This window comes from Thamnophis elegans, chromosome 13 (genome assembly GCF_009769535.1).
Source record: "Thamnophis elegans isolate rThaEle1 chromosome 13, rThaEle1.pri, whole genome shotgun sequence".
Lineage (NCBI taxonomy): Eukaryota > Metazoa > Chordata > Lepidosauria > Squamata > Colubridae > Thamnophis > Thamnophis elegans.
Window position 1 is genome coordinate 18,691,796 of NC_045553.1, and position 18,503 is coordinate 18,710,298.

Consider the following 18,503-nt stretch of genomic DNA (forward strand, 5'->3'; position numbering starts at 1 on the left):
GAATCTTCCAGTATTTGAGGGGCTGCCAAAAAAAGAGAGGGGAGTGGAGTCAAACTATTAGCCAAAGCACCAGAATGCAACACAGGAAACAATGGGTGAAAACTAATCAAGGAGGGAAGCAACCTAGAACTAAGGAGAAATTTCCTGTTGGTGAGAACAAGCAATCAGTTAAATGGCTTGCCTTCAGAAGTTGTGGTTTCTCCATAATTGGAGGCTTTTAAGAAGAAACTGGACACCCACTTGTCAGAAAAGTTATAGGATCACCTGCTTGAGCAGGGGGTTGGACTAGAAGACCACCCTTCCAGCTCTATTATTCTGAAAGTTGGAAGGGCCGAAGAGCCCTGGTGGATGCAACCAATGGCCCTCTTCTTCCAAAGGCTGAACAGTTAGTTGTCCCTATGACAATCAGTGGATGTGGGCACAGCAAAAGTCCTGGGGTTCCATGGCAGGTTGGCTGGCATGTAGCAGGAGACTGATTTGAGTCCCTGGGCTTTCTTCAGGGAATATAAAAAGCCACATTAAAGCCCAGTCTTCTAAGGTTTCTTACCAGAACTTATCCCGTAACCAAATCGTCCAAGCAGAACCATTTCAAAGCACTTGGCTCTCTTGCTGCAGATCATGACTATGGTCGTCAGGATAACTAGGAGGTCTGTGCTCAGCTGGCATTTCTTTCTGTGTCCATGGGCCAAGAAAAAGTGTAGGAGAGAAAGTAACACATTAGCTGGCTCACTGCCTTGGGCTGCCTTGCCTGCAAGCCTGTTTTGTAGGGCTGGCTTCATCCACTGCATCCACAAATCACAAGTGTGGGAAAACAATAGCAATAGCAATTAGACTTATATACCGCTTCATAGGGCTTTCAGCCCTCTCTAAGCGGTTTACAGAGTCAGCATATTGCCCCCAACAACAATCCGGGTCCTCATTTTACCCACCTCGGAAGGATGGAAGGCTGAGTCAACCCTGAGCTGGTGAGATTTGAACAGCTGAACTGCTGAACTGCAGTCAGCTGAAGTAGCCTGCAGTGCTGCATTTAACCACTGCGCCACCTCGGCTCTAAACAAGACTTAAGAGTGAATCAGGGTGATTTTCTAAAACAGAGGCAGCATCTTCGATGCCAGCAGGGCCAATGATGAACACAAACAGTTCAGGAAACATCCCTTTTAAAATCCCTTTTGCATTTACATTTTGAATAAGCCCATTGATTTCCTTCATTTATTAGACCAAAATAAAGTTTATAAAACAACTGAAGCCTTGCAGCTGTTTTGTGGCCCTCCTGCTGGATTTTGGCTCTCCTGTTTTCTCTGGACCAGCAGCCCAATGGTTTCTTTTGCAACTGAGGGATTCATTTGTTTCTCAGCTCTGCCCCAAGGAGGCTGCCAGGATTCTGGTATCCATTGGGCACACCTACTTCCCATATTTCACAGTCAGGAATCCACTGCAGAGACATCCCAGTAGGCCTCCTACTCCATAGACAGACACAGCAAATGACCACAGGAAGATCAGCATCTTTTCATTGAGGGGGGCTCCAGTGCGCTCCAGCCAGGATTCATTCATGAACCTCTTGATGTACTGAGAACAGAGGGAAGAAGAGATGCCAGCCAAAAGTGTGATGATGATGATTCTCCAGACTAAATTACTGTTGAAATTCCTCAGCAATACAGGAAACTTTTTGCTCCCCTCCCCCTCCCCCTCAAAGCTGTGGCTGGCTGCATTGCACATCTGCACATCCTATGATGTGAAAGTGTCTGAGCAAGCCTAGTATAAAACTAAGGCATGCAGATGAAGTGAGCCTAATTCCCGCAATGGCAGGAGATGAGTAGGACTAAATGGTCCATCTAGTATTTTTAAGCAACACAGATCCATAGTTACAGATAATATTAAAAAAGCGACAGTACCATCTGTAGTTTGAAAAGGAATTTGTAGCATTTCAGTCTGAGGCTCCAAACTCAAGAAATTATCAACCTTGAGGCTGGAGAGTTGGCCTGACTATTGGGCTCTTGAAGCAATGAAGCAGTAGGCCTGCCTGCCTCCTGGGGTTGTGTGGGCTCCATCAATTTGTTCAGGGAGGCAGAATAGAATACAGAATAACAGAGTTGAAAGAGACTTTGGAGGTCTCTTTCAACCCCATTTTAGCATGAGATCCTATACCATTTCAGACAGATGATTGTCCAATTTCTTCTTAACAGCCTCCAATGATGGAGCAACCAAAACCTCTGGAAGCAAACTGTTCCACTGATTGTTGTCAGCTGGATTAGAAAGGCCCCTTCCTGAAAAAGGAGGAGCTGACGTCGCGATGACACAACCTGCAATCTCGAAGTTTCCAGATCGCAGTTGCTACTTTTGCTGCTGGACGATCCGTATGGACCTAAACCATCCCGCAGAGATAGTGATCGGGAAGAATATGTCTTGCTGATCTCAGGGATCTTGCAAAATCCCTGATTGATCCAAGAGAAGCTCTTCTAGCTGGCGACAAAAGCGCAGCCACAAGCTGATGAAGTTGGGACAGCTCCGGAATGGAAGGAAATGGAAAGAGAAAGTGTGTACAGCTGGTGAGGAAATTTTACTGTTTTAAAAGAGACTGCCCAAAAAACCCTTAAAACTAAATTAAATTTGAGAACAGAAGAAATAAGCGGTGAAACTAAGTTACATTGGATTGCATTGGACAGTGTGTTATCTTTCTTTTTAAATGCTATTTTATGGATGGAATTTGTGCAAAGCTTTTTAAAGTGAACGGATTAGTTTTTCATCTACTACTTTTTTATTTTTGTAATCTATGGATTGAAAGCCTTTTTAAAATTTCTATATGAGTGTTTTCCTTTTTTCTATTTTGCCTTATTTAAAAATTTTACTTCTCTTAAACCTGGAATACAAAAAAGATACAAAAGGAATACAAAGAGGCTTGTAACATTAGAGGGAAAGGAAGCAACACTGCCACTTGGAGGCTGGAGGTTTGAGCCTTGGAAACATTGTACTTTCACTTCACTCTTTGATCATTTCGACTTTGTGCTTTAAGACCTTGCAGCTTGTTTACAGAGAGTGATAATAAGAGCATGGAGTGTTTATACAGGTGTTCTTTTGAACATTATTGCCAGCTGGAGAAAAGTGAAAACAAGGTCTTATTGTGAGAGATTATAAATGAATTTATGGTTAATTTAATAGAAAGCTTTGAAAGCCAGAGTGGCAGTGTTTACCAGTTGAAAGAATGGCACAATATCAACATCAAAAGGAAACTTTAATGTTGCAAGAGATAATGTTTGGAATTCAAAAACCACTAGAAGTATCAGAGAGAATTGAGAAGAAACTGGAAAACATAGAGCATATAACAGCAAAATATGATGGAGAATCTCAATTGGAAAAAGTGAAGGCTAGAGTCCTAAAAATGGAAGAGAAAAATGAGCAGAAAGACAAGAAATTTATTGACATCTACAGTGAGTGGAGTGTGGTTGGAAATGGAGAGAATGGAATATGGAAAGGAGAGCTAGATGGCCAGGAACTCTACCCCAGATGGCAAGAAGAAAAAAGAAAAGAATTGATGGATTTAAGGAGAGAAATCTTATCAGAAGCACTGTTGATGACCAAAGATATGCTGATTAAAGAAAAAGATGGAGGGTATCGAGATTATATAAGAGATGCAATAAGCAATGAGCTGCGAAGAGAAGTCCACACAAATATTATCAAGGAAATAATCAGAAGATTAATTCCACAAATGGCAAAAGACATAAGATTGCATTATTACTAGAAAAATACAGGTTGATATATGAAAGCTTATAATAAAAAATTAGTTAAATTTAGTTAAATTTAGAGCATTATGTAAAAAATGAAATGATAATCGATATGGTTAAATAACTAATTGACAATGATAATAATGTATGGTTTGATAAGAATTAATTGGATATGAATGGTAAATGGTGACTATGAAAGGAAGATTAGAAATTTTGTTATGACATAAAAGCTAATAATAAAAAATTAAATTAAATCTAGTTAAACTTTGAGTATTAGGTCAAAAAATGTTATGATAATGGACATAATCAAATAAATGATTGATAATGATAATGATAATAATGTATAAATATATATGTGTGTGTGTGTGTATGCGTGTGTGTGTGTGTGTGTGTATTGGCTTAATAAAAGGAAATCGAATATAAATTGTAAACAGGGATTTGGAAAGGAGGACCAGAAACTTGGTTACTAAATATTTTTGATTTTTATTTAGAATCGGTTATAAGCATTTAATGTTATTGGATGATATTGGAAATAGCTAACAAAATGCCATTATGTGGTTATGTCTTAAACTTTGGAATATTCTATGCAAAAGGACATTAAAACAATTATAGTCAAATGAAAATTGAGGTATGATGATAGTAATATCTATAAATATATTTGATTTAAAATATATGATTTGATATGAATTATAGGTGATGACTGTGGAAGAGATGCACAAAAGCTTTTTGTAACCAATTGACACACTTTCTATAGTATGTAAAGAAAGAAAGTGTTGTGTTTGTTTGTGTATGTAAAAATAAAAATTTTCAAAGAAAGGAGAAAAGAAAGGTCCCTTCCAATCCTAAGATTCTATGCCTTTGTTCTAGGATCAGGCAACCCTTATTGCAAGGTGACTTCCCTTGAGGTGCTTCTGAATTGTTCCTTCTTAATTTGCTTCAATTCCAACCACTACTAGACCTGAAGCTCCAGATTAGTGCTTTGGGTCAAAGTCTTGGTCAAGTCTCTCTAGCCATATCTGGCTAACTGTCCAAATAGACATGCCTGTCTGTCTTTGCTTAGGCTCCCTGGCATTGGGCACCTTCTTGTAAGAGAGGGACTCCAGAGCCCGTGTTTCTCTGCCAAGGAAGACGTTTGAGGGAAGGGTGTGCTTCCAGATGAATTTATGAATGCTTCCAAACAATATTTTTCTTTGCAGCTGTGCTGTTTCAGATCTATACACAGGTTTCAGAATACAGGAGTAGTCATCTTTAATTTGCTCTCCTCTAGGACTTTTCCTGCTTCCTTTTTACTTATAGAACAGAAAAAACTGGAAGGTGAACACTATTATGCCTAGCAACAGGTAAATTGGCCTCATTCTTATGCCCTGCTTTTTGTAACACAAAGATATAGTCTAATCACTCCCAGGAGGGGTTCACAATATATGGCCTCCATCTCATCCAACTAAAACAGTCTTCTCCCAACCAAAGTCTTGCCATATGGCTGGTGATGGTGCAGAGGACAAAGTTTAACTGCTTAAGTCTGTTGCTGGACATTTTGGCTTGCTTGGGAGAGAGATGGGACACTTATCTTCTGCAGCCTATATTGTAGTTGCTGCTGTTATTGTTGCCTTTAACCAGGAATATCTCAATTGTCATGTGGTTGGCTAGGAAGTGCCCTGAGTGATGTTGGAACCTGTCTGAGTCCCAGCCTTATGGGCAAGTGGGTCTTTTAGTTTGCTTCCTTTGGATGGGCACAGATCCTCGTGTCCATTTGGGCTTGGCTGCAAGAGAGACAGGGCATCTGGCTTGCACAGAGCAGGCCTATCAGCCCAAAATGTATTTATGAATTTATTTAATCAAAGCACTAGTGCTATTGGAGGAGATTGATTGAGTCATGTGGGAAATAAATAAATAAAATTCTGGCTTGCAGCTGAAGTGATTGGGATCCATGCAAGTTCTGGGCTGATCAACACATATTGTTTGCAAAATAAAAATGGCAAAGAAAGTGTTCTGGCTGAGCAGTCAGTGGAACTTCATGGAGGAGCCAAATGAAGTAGGAGGGAGCCACTGATCCAATTGGCAGATGAGCTTCTCAGGGCAAAAAACAAAGATTAAAAATCCTCTGGCTGATTTAGATAACCCATAATGGGCAGTAGAGAAGCTGAGCTTTGGCGGCAAGACAGCTTGTGTTTGCATGCTTTTCTGCCAGATCATGCTGGAAAAATGCATGCTACCAACCATGAGGAAGAGCCCAAGAGGCCCTGCTTGAAGCATGTAAGGCTCAGGACTGGCTCCATCCTAGAGTTAAGGAAAGGGTAGTTTGTGGAAATAAATTCAAAGGGAAGAAAGAGAATTGTCTTAAATAGCAGTGGGGTTGGAGGCACACATATGGTGGCCTTCTGAACCCTAACTCTACCAACTGAAAGTATCTCTTACCACAGAGGGATAATTGATCACAGAAATCTGATAGCCAACGATAAGGTTCCCACCAATCCCAAGGACAAAGATCATTTGAAAGAACTTCTGGTAATGACCCTGTAGAGAGAGCAAAACATGAATGAGAACTAAAACAAAAGTTGTCCCTAGTCAGACTCTTTCAGAAGGTTTTCTGATCTTGGGAAACCCTAAAAATATGTTGTGGATGGGTGGGGTAGGGAGAAAACATGAAGGGACTCTGGGCTAGAGAATCCCAATCCTGTGATTAGTAGAAAACATGTTCAGAAGTTGCTTAGAATTGCTTTCCATGAGAGGAACCATGATGGGTCATTAAATATAATATAATTAATAATCATAATATTTAATATCATAGTGATGATGGATAATTAAAGAGTGATCCAACCTAGAACTAAGGAGAAATTTCATGACAGTGAGAACAATTAATCAGTGAGCAACTTCCCTCTAGAAGCTTTGGGTGCCCCATCACTGGAGTACCCAAAGACTGCTTCAGTGTCAAAAAGACTGTCCAGCCATTTGCCCGAAATGGTATAAGATCTTCCCTGGGAAGATATTGGACTGGAAGAGCTCCAAAGTTCCCTCCAATTCTGTGTTCTATTTTGTATGGATTTTGATGATTATGATTATAGCTTACAATTATTTTTGAGGTAAATGATTGAGCAGCAGGAAGGGTCTACAAGAGAGAAGAAGGGTAAGTGTAGCAATGTAGAGTAGGTCCATAGGACAAGAGAACCAAGTAGGATGGTGGGCATATCTCTTAGAACCAACCAAACAAATACGAGGCCATCCACCACATGCTGGGCAAAGCCATAAAGCCTCACAGGAACATGCCATCCTGGCCTTGGAGCAGTTGACCCAGAGGTGGACTGTAGGGCTGCACAGGATGGACCAGTAAGCCTTTGTACTCCATGTGCCTCAGCTGCAGACTGCCACATTTACTGTCTGCCTACTCACCAGATTGGAGAAAAACCCCTGCATCATCCTGTAATTCCTCTTCACCAAAGAGCTTTGAGTGAGGAAAGTCAGCTGATTTTCATTCTGTTGAGCTACAGAAACCATGACAGCAGAGTGATCATTAACCTTGCCTGTTTCTGTTCTTCTTGCTCATTGGGTAAGATGAAATTGTTGGATAATCCATCCATTAATATATGCAGAATAAAAGAGTGGAATGCTTGATGGCAGAAAGTTAAAACTCGTTTAGGCATGAAATCCAAACCTACCAGCCAACCCTCATCCTTGCAAGGCTAGCTATACTTTTTGGTTCTAATTTGTTGGAAGTCCAAACCTCATTTGATTCCTTGCCACTACCTGTCATTACCTACTGACTGCCACTACAGTCATTACCTATTGATCTTTAGGGGACAGCTGACGAGGGGATTTTCATTGTGCTCCTTCTGTGTCTCCCAATGTCACTTTCCTTCTGAGACACGTGAATGGACACATACTCAAGGACTCTCCTCATGGGAGGATGGGCTGGCCAAATCTTACTATACATTTCCTATAAACAAATCTGCTTCCTTTTCTAGTTATAAAATCCACTCACTAATCCTTGTCAGTTTGGTTCAGGAAGGCTCACAGCTCCAAGATACTCTCCTGCCTGAATGTAAAATATGGATTCCAGTTCACGTGAAGATCAGAGCTGTCCTGAATAACAGAATCACAGAATTGTTGAGTTGGAACATACCATAAAGAGCATCTAGTCCAAACTTCTGCAGTATGCAGGAAAACCCTTTAAACCAGGGGTCCCCAACCCCAGGTCATGACCCACTAGTGGGCCATGCTGGACAAGTAGCGGATGAGCATGCACATGGACGTTTAGCTCCATTTGCGTAGCGATGGGTTCTCATGCTCACATGTGCCCACCATTTGCAGAAATGGAGCTGTGTGCACTCTTGTGCATGCCTACCACTCACACAGATCCATCTCATCCACCCCCAACACCTGGTCGCCAAACTGGTAACGTTGGGTGCCACTGTTTTAAACTATACATGAAAAATGGCATCTTCTTAAATGTTTCCAGAGATGGAAAATTCACAACCTCCCAGAGAAGGCTGTTTCACTGTTGTATATTACTATCAGGAGTGTTTCTCTTATATTTAAGTTGAATTTAAGTAACTTTGCAAAAGGCCAGAGAAAATCCTTTATGGCCATCATATTGAATTTTTGCATGCTATTTCTGCAAAAGGGAGCAAATCAGACCAATTTTCTTGTTGCTAATTGATGTAACACCCGAGGTACTGCTTCAACACTCAGTTAGTCTGAGGGGGATGTGAGGAGCTGAGTTCTTCTGTAGTTCCTAATAATTTTAGGAACTCTTCCCAGAATTGGAAAGTGAACTGTACCCTTTGGTTGGAGGTTATCATTATCATCAGCCATATGTAGGCGATAGATGCGTTGTGAGGATCATGCAGATGGGATCTTGAGACATACCACAAAATGTACCTGTTCTGAGAATAGATTGGTGGTGATCCAAATTACAGTGTGTACTGAGCTTTTCAGTAGTAGAGTCCATGAATATCTCCTTCCAGGGTGCTGTAGAACTAGCAACTGGTTGCAATAGTCCAGGGCTGTCAAACTTGCAACCCATGGGCCAAATGTGTCACATGCTAGCCATGCCCATGCCTGTTTTAGCTAATGGGAAAAAGTAGTGATACATCATGTGTTGTTGCTGTGACAATGTGAGTTTGACACCCCTGCAATAGTCCTTGCTGCTTTCTGGCATGCCCTTTTGCAAATGAACACACAGGGCGACGACCTTGTTTTCCCCAAAATAAGACCTCCCCAATTAATAAGCTCAAATGGGCTTTTTAGCATGCACTCAAATAAGCCCTCCCCCCAAAATAAGCCCTCCCCAAAAATATTGCAACATAGCAGCAGCCATGAGGTGACCATGTAAGCTACCTCCTGCACCTCAAAAATAATAAGACCTCCCTGAAAATAAAGCCATGCGCTTATTTCATGGGTCAAAAGAAGTACATGTTGGCACATCTCTCACAAGAAAAAATATTTTCAGAGCTAGACCTGAGAGAGGCATATTATTGAATAAGAATAAGGGAAGGAGATAAGTGGAAAATGGCATTTAACACATCAGTGGGCTGCTACCAATTTAAGGTACTCCCTTTTGGATTGCAAGGAGCCTTCCATGAATGGCGTATTAGAGCAATATTTAAGGTGTTTTATTAATTATCAACAAGTTAACTGGACTGAGCCGAATGTCAACTCACTAAGCAATCATGGTCTGCCCTTGAGTTGGTCTTGGCAGGAAGGGAGGGGGAGAGAAATGATGGACCAGTTCAGCAGCCACGTTCAGAAGCAAATTCCACGCATACCTTCCTCAAGGTCAGATCTCAGATTACCAGTGCCAGCCTGAAGGACGAGGGGAGTTTATAGCCCGCAGAAGTACCTCATTGGACAATGTGATTAATGACACACTCTGGAAGGAGGGGGGAAACAAGGTCACAGTTGAACTGTAAATCACGTGCTGCAGAATTGACCTCAATCGGGAACAGTGCTGACATGATGCTCCTAATAAATAACTGGATTTCTTTTGAAATTTGGCTCAAGGCTCATGAGTTAATTAGGGCATCCATCAGAACCCTGACATTATTACCTTTTGCAGAGGTGGCATTCAACAACTCTATATACTCCAGCACAGGCTACACCCTTTTTATAGTAGTTACAGGCCAAGATTTCACCCCCATGCCAGAACTACCAATGGAAACACCCACCCTCCCCACCCTGAAGTAATAGATGGAAACCCTACAAAACACTTAGAGAAACATGTAAATACCAAGCAGACAAGAAGAGAATGCAACCAAAATCTTTCCAAATAGGTGACAGAGTATACTTACAGTATTCACAAAATTATTGCAAACATTACAACCCTCAAAGAAATTAAGCCCAAATAGAATCCATCAAGGGAAAACCCAATACCTGGTAGCATGGAAACACCTACTCTTTTCCCAAAACGAGTGGGTGGACAAAAACACATCACCCCCACACTCTTAAAGAAATACCACACCCAATACTCTTACAAAACTTGCTAAAATATTATAATGGATTTTTTTGTGTTTATCTCTTACAGCTGGATCTATCTAAGGGCAATATGTCAGATTACCAATGTGATACTGCCATTCAAATGGAGAAAGCGGGGAGCATGGAAATAAGCTGTATTTTTATAACCTTTTTCCTGGTGCCAAGTGCCCTGCAGTGTTCTCACCTTCTTTGAAATGTAACAAGGACTGTTTCAGTTTGCTGAAAGTGAAAGAAGCTACGTATCTCTTATCTGTTTCTCAAGACAGCCATTACAATAAACATCTTCACACCTGTGGATTGGCTAAATCCACATCCGGACTGGAGGGAGGGGATTCTACCACCCTATTTCTAACTGTATAGTTTGGGAGGGAATTTAGAATCTGCTTCGCTATTATCCACATTCCATGTCCTCTTTCCTTCCCTCTCACTTCATTGGCAAGTTGAAAACCATTAAGGTTTGAAAGAAGCAAAATGGTTCAATTTTGACATAGAATTCCAATTCCTCTCCTAGGTCAGGGCTCTCATAGCTGCCCTCTGGTTTGGCTGTGGTGACGCTCCATGTCTGCTTGGTCTCTGCTGGAGATTGAGATGGTTACACAATCCCCAGGGTAGGTTGGTTCTCTGGGTGGATTAACAATGCAGTTCTGGCTTAAAGACCTGCTTCAACTTGAGCCTCTAAGAAAGAATGTCAGCGTTCCAAATAGCATCCAAAAGTAAATCAGAGTCCAAGGCAAAGTATTGCTCAAAGTTTCAATTTATTGAGAGAGCCATGTTGGCACATCTGGGAAAACCTGAATCGAAAGCTTCCTGGTTTTTCCCACCTAATTGAAAGTTCAAGACCTTGCCCCCACACCCACACATGTCCAATCTCTCACTGCCATGTTCCACCCTTCCAGTTCTGGTCAGATGCAGAGGTGCAGAGACAAAGGATGATCTTGGCTTTCTAGAAATAATTTTGTTGTGGCTACATAGTATGTGACTCCTTACAATCCCCCCTCTCATTTTCCCACAATAGAAAATGCATAGCAGAATAATAGAAAGTATGGCAGGCCAAAGACCCAAAAGAAAAGACGGCTGCAGGCCTGCTAGTAATCCACATAACAACGCATGCATTGTTCCAGCATTGCATTAGCCTTCTCTGCTGCTCCATTCATGCTCAGATGGAAAGCCGAGCTAAGCCCTTGTGTTAGGAATATAATTCTAATGGTTGGGTTGGCAATATATAAATCATATAGCAATGTTATACCTGTTTCTTTAAATCATACTGTAAAATGTGATTGATTGCTGTTTTCCTCAATCGGCCATAAGAGGGAGCCAGAATGACTGTTAGTTCTCTGTTCCTTGGATGCTGGGCTGATCTGATCTGAGTGCCATGAGCTATTGTAAGTTTTGCAACTGCTAGCAAACTTTGAGTTCTGAACTGATTATATGATACTGGACTATGTTATTTGGATTATCCCTTAACTGAAAGACGTTGATGACTGACTGTCTTATCTGTATATGACTTGGACTGTTTGATGGACTCTGATACCTCTATTTCCACAAAAGTAAAAGCCTATTTAAACTGCAGTGTCTCTGTATGCTGGTTTGTGTGGTCTCCAACACAACTCTCACAACACTTCGCTGAACATACTTGCTCTCCCAACGGGGAGCATACTAACACCTTGCATGGACCCAATGGACCTCAGGAACTCTCTCCAGAACCTGGCAGTGAACAGAACTTTGCGGTCTGAGATGATTCTCCTGGGTACTCCAGCCTCAAGTTTGCAGGAATGTAGAATTTGGATCCTTTCCAGGGTAAGCCATCTCTCATCATCAGGGTGTCTTTGATGTCGTTGAGCCATGGGTCAGTTGGCAGCGCCAGTTCATTGCTGTGGTCAGCTTGTCCTGGCTGAGGGTAGGCTGTCATTTGGTCTGGCCTCTGGTGGTGACTTGAGTTGCTTTTTGGTTGCAGGGAGTGATGGGATGAATCACTTCTTCCCTCTTACTGTCATACTACAGTTTTCTCAATAAGGCATCCACCAGCAAGTTCTTCCCTGCAGGGATGTGCTTCAGTTCGAATTTAAACCTTCTGAAGTATAGTGCCCAGCAAACTTGCTTTGGAGACAGTTTCCTGGGACTTTTGAGAGCTTTGAAGTTTTTATGGTCAGTCCATACCTTGAATGGCTTGTCTGCTGCTCTAGGAAATATCTCCAGGTGAGTAGGGCCTACTGGATGGCATAGGCTTCTTTCTCCCAAATGGCTCACCTTCTTTCTGTGGCAGTGAGCTTTTTGGAGACATAAGCGCAAAGCAAGAGTTGTTCCTCTTTGTTCTTCTGCAGCAGCACTACCACTACAACCACATCACTGGCATCTGCCTGGATTATGAATTGCTGTTCTGGGTTGGGGTGTTGTAGAATGGGTTCTTTGGCGAAGAGCCATTTTAATTTTTCAAACACTTTTTGACAGTCTATTGTCCACCCAATATGTTGACTTGGCTTTGGCTTTGTCAGGGATGGCCCTGTTTTTAACAGTTCAGTCAAGGGCAGGGTGACTTCTGCAAAAGCTGGGATGAATTGCCTATAGAAGTTAGCAAATCCCAGTAAGCTTTGTAGATATTTACGGGTTACGTGAGGGTTGCCAGTCTAGCACTTTCACTTTTCATGGGCCCATCTCTATCCCCTCGCTGGAAATACGATAGTGAAGGTAATCCAGTGAGGTTTTGTGGCACTCACACTTTGATCATTTAGTGTAGAGCTTGGCCGCTAGAAGTTTTTTCAGGACTTGCCACACCAGCTTTATGTGCTTTTCTAGGTTCTCAGAACTTGAAAAGGAGTTAATCCAGTGCTGCTGTGGAGTGGGTTGTTGTACGTGACTTTGGTGAAAGGTAGCAAATCTGACCAGTTGTCTTGCTGGTAATCCACATAACAACGGATGTATTGTTCCACAATTGCATTGGCTTTTCCCTGTTTGTACTCAGATGAAAAGTCGAGCTCAGTCCTTGTGTGGACTCAATGGACCTCAGGAACTCTGCAAAAGCTGTGATGAATTGCCTATAGAAGTTGGCAAATCCAAGGAAGCTTTGTAGCTGATTGCGGGCACTTCGGGATTTCCAGTCTAACACAGCTTTCACTTTCCTTGAATACATCTCTATCCCCTCGCTGGAGATGTGATAGCCAAGGCAATCAAGTGAGATTTTGTGGAATTCACACTTTGACAATTTTCTGTATAGCTTGGCAGCTAGAAGTTTTTCCAGGACCTGTCGTATCAGCTTCATGTGCTTTTCTAGGGTCTCAGAAAAAAACAATGATATCATCAAGGTAAATGAGCACTCCTTGGTATAGGTAGCACCTCATTTATGTATTGCATGAAGACTGCAAGGGCCCTTTGTAGCCCAAATGGTATAATGTTGAATTGAAAACTGCCAAGGGGGCAGTTAAAGGTGGTCTTCCAATCATCTCCCTCCCTGATACGTATGTGGTAATATGCTTCTCTCAAGTCCAGTTTGGTGAACACCTTGCCTTTAGCCAAGTGGTTCAACATGAGGGGTATGGGATAGGTGTTTTTTGTGCAAAAGTCATTTATCCCACACAAATCAATGCAGAGATGAACTCTGCTATCTTTCTTGTCTTTGAAGAGCACAAGGGCTGCTACTTCTGACTTAGCTGGTTCAATAAAGCCTTGCTTCAAATTGATGTCAATGTACTTCCTTAATTCTACCATCTCTTTAGGAGTCATGGAGTACATTTTTGGCTTTGGTAGGGTAGCCTCTGTTATGAATTCTATTGCACAATCAGTGGGCCAATGAGGGGGGAGATAGTTACAATCTTCCTCACTGAAGACCCCTGCCAGGTCCCAGTACTCTTTTGGCACTTGCTGGATGCCTGGGGGTTTTGTGTCTGTTGCAGGGGCTGCAGGCTCAGGGTTCTTTATTGGGTTCAAAAGTCCCTGGGTGGCCCTCTGGCTTCACAGGTGGTAGCGGTCCAAAGCTTATGATCAATTTCCGAATGCTGTCCTCCCACTTTATAGTAGGTGTCCACTTGTCCAACCATGCAAGCCCCAAGTTAATTGATTCATGCATCTTTGGAGCTATGATGAATCTGAGGAGTTCATAGTGGCACCCTATCTGCAACTTTACCAAGTTGATAATTAGTTTGGCCAGGGCCCCTCCAATTAGCATCCCATCTACCTGCTCAAATAGAATGGGATTGGCTAAGGGTCTTGTGTGTATGCCTAGCTGCTCCATGATAGACATGCTGATTAAGCATCGGCAGTTTGTGTGTGTGCTTGTGGGATTGGGGCCGGAGCCAGGTACTCCGATGCTCTGTGCTCATGTTGACCACACCGGTAACATTGTATTGCCCCCACTGATCGGAGGGAAGGCTTCTCAGCTTGCTTCATCTGTGTTCAGTGGCCCAACGGTCTTCTAGCCAGTTTTTCTGCAGTGGGCTTCCAATGGGGGTGAAGATCGTGATCCAGAAGGACTGTGGTGGTGTACCAATTCTGGATCTGTTCTGGAACCCCCCATGCTGCATGCCTTTCTCAGTTCAGGATCTAAGGCATTTTTGAACATGTGCACCATGAGTCTTTCTGGCCAGTCTTAGTTTTCCAGCCTCTCTCCTAAACTCCCAAACTAACTTCTTCACAGGATGGCCAGCCCGTCGCAATCCCTGTCTCTGCTCTTCTGCTTCCATGTGTTGGGCCGCATTGTTGAATCAGATTCGCATCAGCTAGACAAACCCATCTGCATATTCTAGTCAGGAGCCCCCTCCTCATGGATCTCCGCTATCCACTCTGCAGCTTCTTCCTCATTCATTCCATCTGATATTGCCGAGATCAATTCTCTATCGGAAAGGTATTAATCCCCAAATTGATCAATGTGTGCCCACACTTGATTTAGGAAGTGCTAGCTTTCCTGGGGTCCCATCAAATATTGCATGAGATCAAGGGGGTGAGGGAGCTGGTGGAGCTGGTGGCTGGATTTGAGTGGATGCTTGGGCACACGCTTGCGGTGGTGGCCCCCCTTATTGGGCTGCTTCCTGCAACTGAGGTTGGACAGGAGCCATTGCTGCTGGGGGCTGCCCCTGAGGTGGGGCTGGAACTGATTGGGGGTTCAGTCCCTGGGGTTGCCCCAGCCCAGTTATCTGAAATAGTGCCATCTGCTGAGGAGGCGCATATGTCCATTGATATTGTGCCCATCCATGGCCTGGGAAGAAAGCCCACTCCAGTAGATATTCATGGACAAGTGTGGCAAAAAGCAAATCAGTTCGTGAATTCTCCACCAGGCTTAAAAGACCTTTAGCCCTGTAATCCCAAATAAGCAGGCCCACACTTTTCACTGAATTAGTAGTATATTTATTGTTCTTCATTTTAAATATTGTATTATTTCATAGGTTTTTTTGCACTACAAATGAAGATATGTGCAGTGTTCATAGAAATTTGTTCATGTTTTTTTCAAACTATAGTCTGCCCCCCAACAGTTTTTATCCCTTCTTAATTCACCATTGGAGGCTGGGTATGTGTGTGTGTTGTTCAGGGGTGGGTTTCAACTTTTTTTACTACCTATTCTGTGGGTGTGGCCTTTTTTGTCGGCATGGCTTGGTGGTCATGTGAACAGGTGGGCATGGCCAACTTGTAAAATGGGGTGAAACTCACTTAACAACACTTTTGCTTAGCAACCAACATTTTGAGCTCAATTGTAGTCATAAGTCAAGGACTATCTCTGCCTTTCTCTGCATGGCAGCCTTGTCCTAGTAAACTCCTTCTCCTTTCTGGCAATTTTCCTCTCTGTTAGAGTGACCAAAATAATCCATACAGTGTAAGGTTTGCTGCTGCAGCAGGGGGTTAGACTAGATGACCTCCGAGTAGACTTCTAGTCCTAAATTGCTATGCTGTTTTTCTTTCTTTCTGCTAACAAAGAAACCTTCCTGAGGCTCATTTCACATTCCTGCCAGATAGAGGTAATGAGATAATGAACCTATAGAAATTTTGGCTCCATTCACAAGCAGGGAATGATCCAAACCCTTTTAGAAACATAAAGTCCATATTGCACAAACCCCAAAACTTCAAAAACATAGAACCATATAACACCGGGATGGTACACGAGGTGTTGCCCTGTCAGCTGGCCACCACACATGTGTGCACTGGCCAGCTCAGTTCAGCCTTTTTAAAGCCATTTCTCACCCTCCCCAGGCTCCAGAGACTTTACAGGAGCCTGGGGAGGTCATAAACAGCTTCCCTGCCCCTGGGAGGCCCTCCAGAGGCTTCAGGAGCTTCCCTGAAGCCTCCAGAGCACAAAAAAAACGGCCCCATGGGCAAACTGGAAGTTCAGGAATGGATTTCCGGTTTGCTCGTAGGGTCAGTTTAGCCCTCCGGAGGCTTCAGGGACCTTCAGGATGTTTCCCTGAAGGCTCCGGAGGCTAAAAATGACCCTACGAGCAAACCAGAAGTGATTTAGTCCTTAGGATTTAAAAGCGACAGCATTTGTTTTTCTCCTTTGCTAAAAAGTAAGTTTCCTTCTTTCTTTCTTTTATTTTTCTTTCTTTCTCTCTCCCTCCCTCCCTCTCCCTCCCTCCCCCCTCTCTCTCTCAAACACACACACACACACACACACACACACACACACACACACAGAAGTTGGATTGGATATCTCACTCCCACCCACCCCTACCCTCCCTCTCTCCTACCCCCTACCCCCTCTCAAACACATATGGACACACAGAGAAGTTGGATTGGATATCTCTCCCAATGACTTAAAAGCAGCTCCTCTGCTACCCTCCCCCATTTCCCTGTTGCCTTACCCAAACCTCTCCCCCATTGCAAATGTGTCATGCTGTTCAGGTCGGAAATGCCTGGAACGCAATAAAGCCCACACACTCACCTCCTACTGGCAGGCTGGGGTGAGAGGAGAGGCAGAGAAGCCAGAGGGGAGCCGATCAGAATCTTCCGAATGAATGGGGCTGAGGGAAAGTGTGTGTGCTACAGCATGCTCCTTTGCTTGGCTTCCTTCCTGCTGGGAAGCCATGTTGCTTTTTTAAACCTGCAGTCAGTGAAGCTGGGCTGGCTTTTTGCATAGCTTTATCCAGATGTTGGGTGGGAGAATGACTTCCTCCCCAGGCCCCTGTACATTTCTCCCTGCATAGACACACACACAGCTAGATAAAGCTATGCAAAAAGCCAGCCCTCACCGGTGCCCAGCTTCACTGACTGCAATCTGCATCAAACTACACTAGGGAAGGAGAGAGCGTGAGCGAGCCAGGACTCTTCCCTCCAGCCTTTGCCCAAAGCCCCGCACCGCACCAGAATGATGAAATTTGAGTTCCTTCCTCCTCCTCCAACCCACGCGTTCGTTTTCTAGCTGCTTCAAAGAGGGCTTTTTTCTTTTTGTTTCTCTTTCTTTCTCCCTTCCCTTCCTCCTTCCCTTCCTCCCTCTCTCTCTAAAACACACACACACACACACACACAGAAGTTGGATTGGATATCTCCCCCAATGACTTGAAAGCAGCTTCTTTGCCACCTCCATTCCTCATTGCCTTGCCCAAACACCTCCCCCATTGCAAATGCAGCATGCTGTTCAGGTGGGAAATGCCTGGAATGCAATAAATCCCACCCACTCACCTCCTGCTGGCAGGCTGGGATGAGTGGAGAGGCAGAGAAGCCAGAGGGGAGCCGATCAGAGTCTTCCGAAAGAATGGGGCTGAGGGAAAGTGTTTGTTCCTTCCTGCTGTGGTCTCCCCAGTGCTTGCTCATGCTCCCCCTCCCCAGTCTAGTTTGATTGTAGAAAGCCATGTTGCCTTTTTAAACCTGCAGTCAGTGAAGCTGGGCTGGCTTTTTGCACAGCTTTATCCAGCTATCAGGGAGGGGAAATGACTTCCTCCCCAGGCCCCCATCGAGCAAGCCAGGACCCTTCCCTCCAGCCTTTGCCCAAAGCCCCACTCTGCACCAGGAGGATGAAGTTTAAATTTCTCCCCCCCACCGTCTGACCTATGTGTATCTTTTCCAGCTGCTTCAGAGAGAGCTTCAATGCTGCTCTTGCCTCAGGTCCTCTGAAGAAGCCCCGCCCTCACTTCCTTCTCTTTGAGAAGCACTTTGCAAATGTGGGCAGGCCAAGGGAGCATACCGATACAGGGGTGTGGCCCCTGGGGTACTCTATGGGTATGCAAATGTACACCAATTTCTGCTCCTAGTACGCTTGTACTGGTGGAACCCACCTCTGCTGTAAGTAAAGAATCAGCAACTAAGTGCCTTCATCCTGCCAAAGCTTGCTCAGAATTCATCTATCTCATCCACTCTGGTCTATTGCATCCCCTCTGGTCTATAAATATAATCAAATGATAA

The 18,503-nt window shown here is 43.6% G+C and overlaps 1 protein-coding gene across 1 annotated transcript in view; it reads right to left on the reverse strand.

Annotated features, from left to right (window-relative positions):
* Nucleotides 1-13,904, reverse strand: part of LOC116516819 (solute carrier family 2, facilitated glucose transporter member 11-like) — a 34,173-nt gene extending 20,269 nt beyond the window's left edge. The window contains exons 1-5 of the mRNA XM_032229447.1: nt 13,640-13,904; nt 13,068-13,451; nt 7,107-7,198; nt 6,135-6,233; nt 1,406-1,566 (exon numbers count right to left, since the gene is read on the reverse strand). Coding sequence (XP_032085338.1) covers nt 1,406-1,566; nt 6,135-6,233; nt 7,107-7,198; nt 13,068-13,451; nt 13,640-13,904 — 1,001 coding nt within the window. The remainder of the gene's footprint in view (nt 1-1,405; nt 1,567-6,134; nt 6,234-7,106; nt 7,199-13,067; nt 13,452-13,639) is intronic.
* Between the last annotated feature and the right edge of the window lie 4,599 nt (nt 13,905-18,503).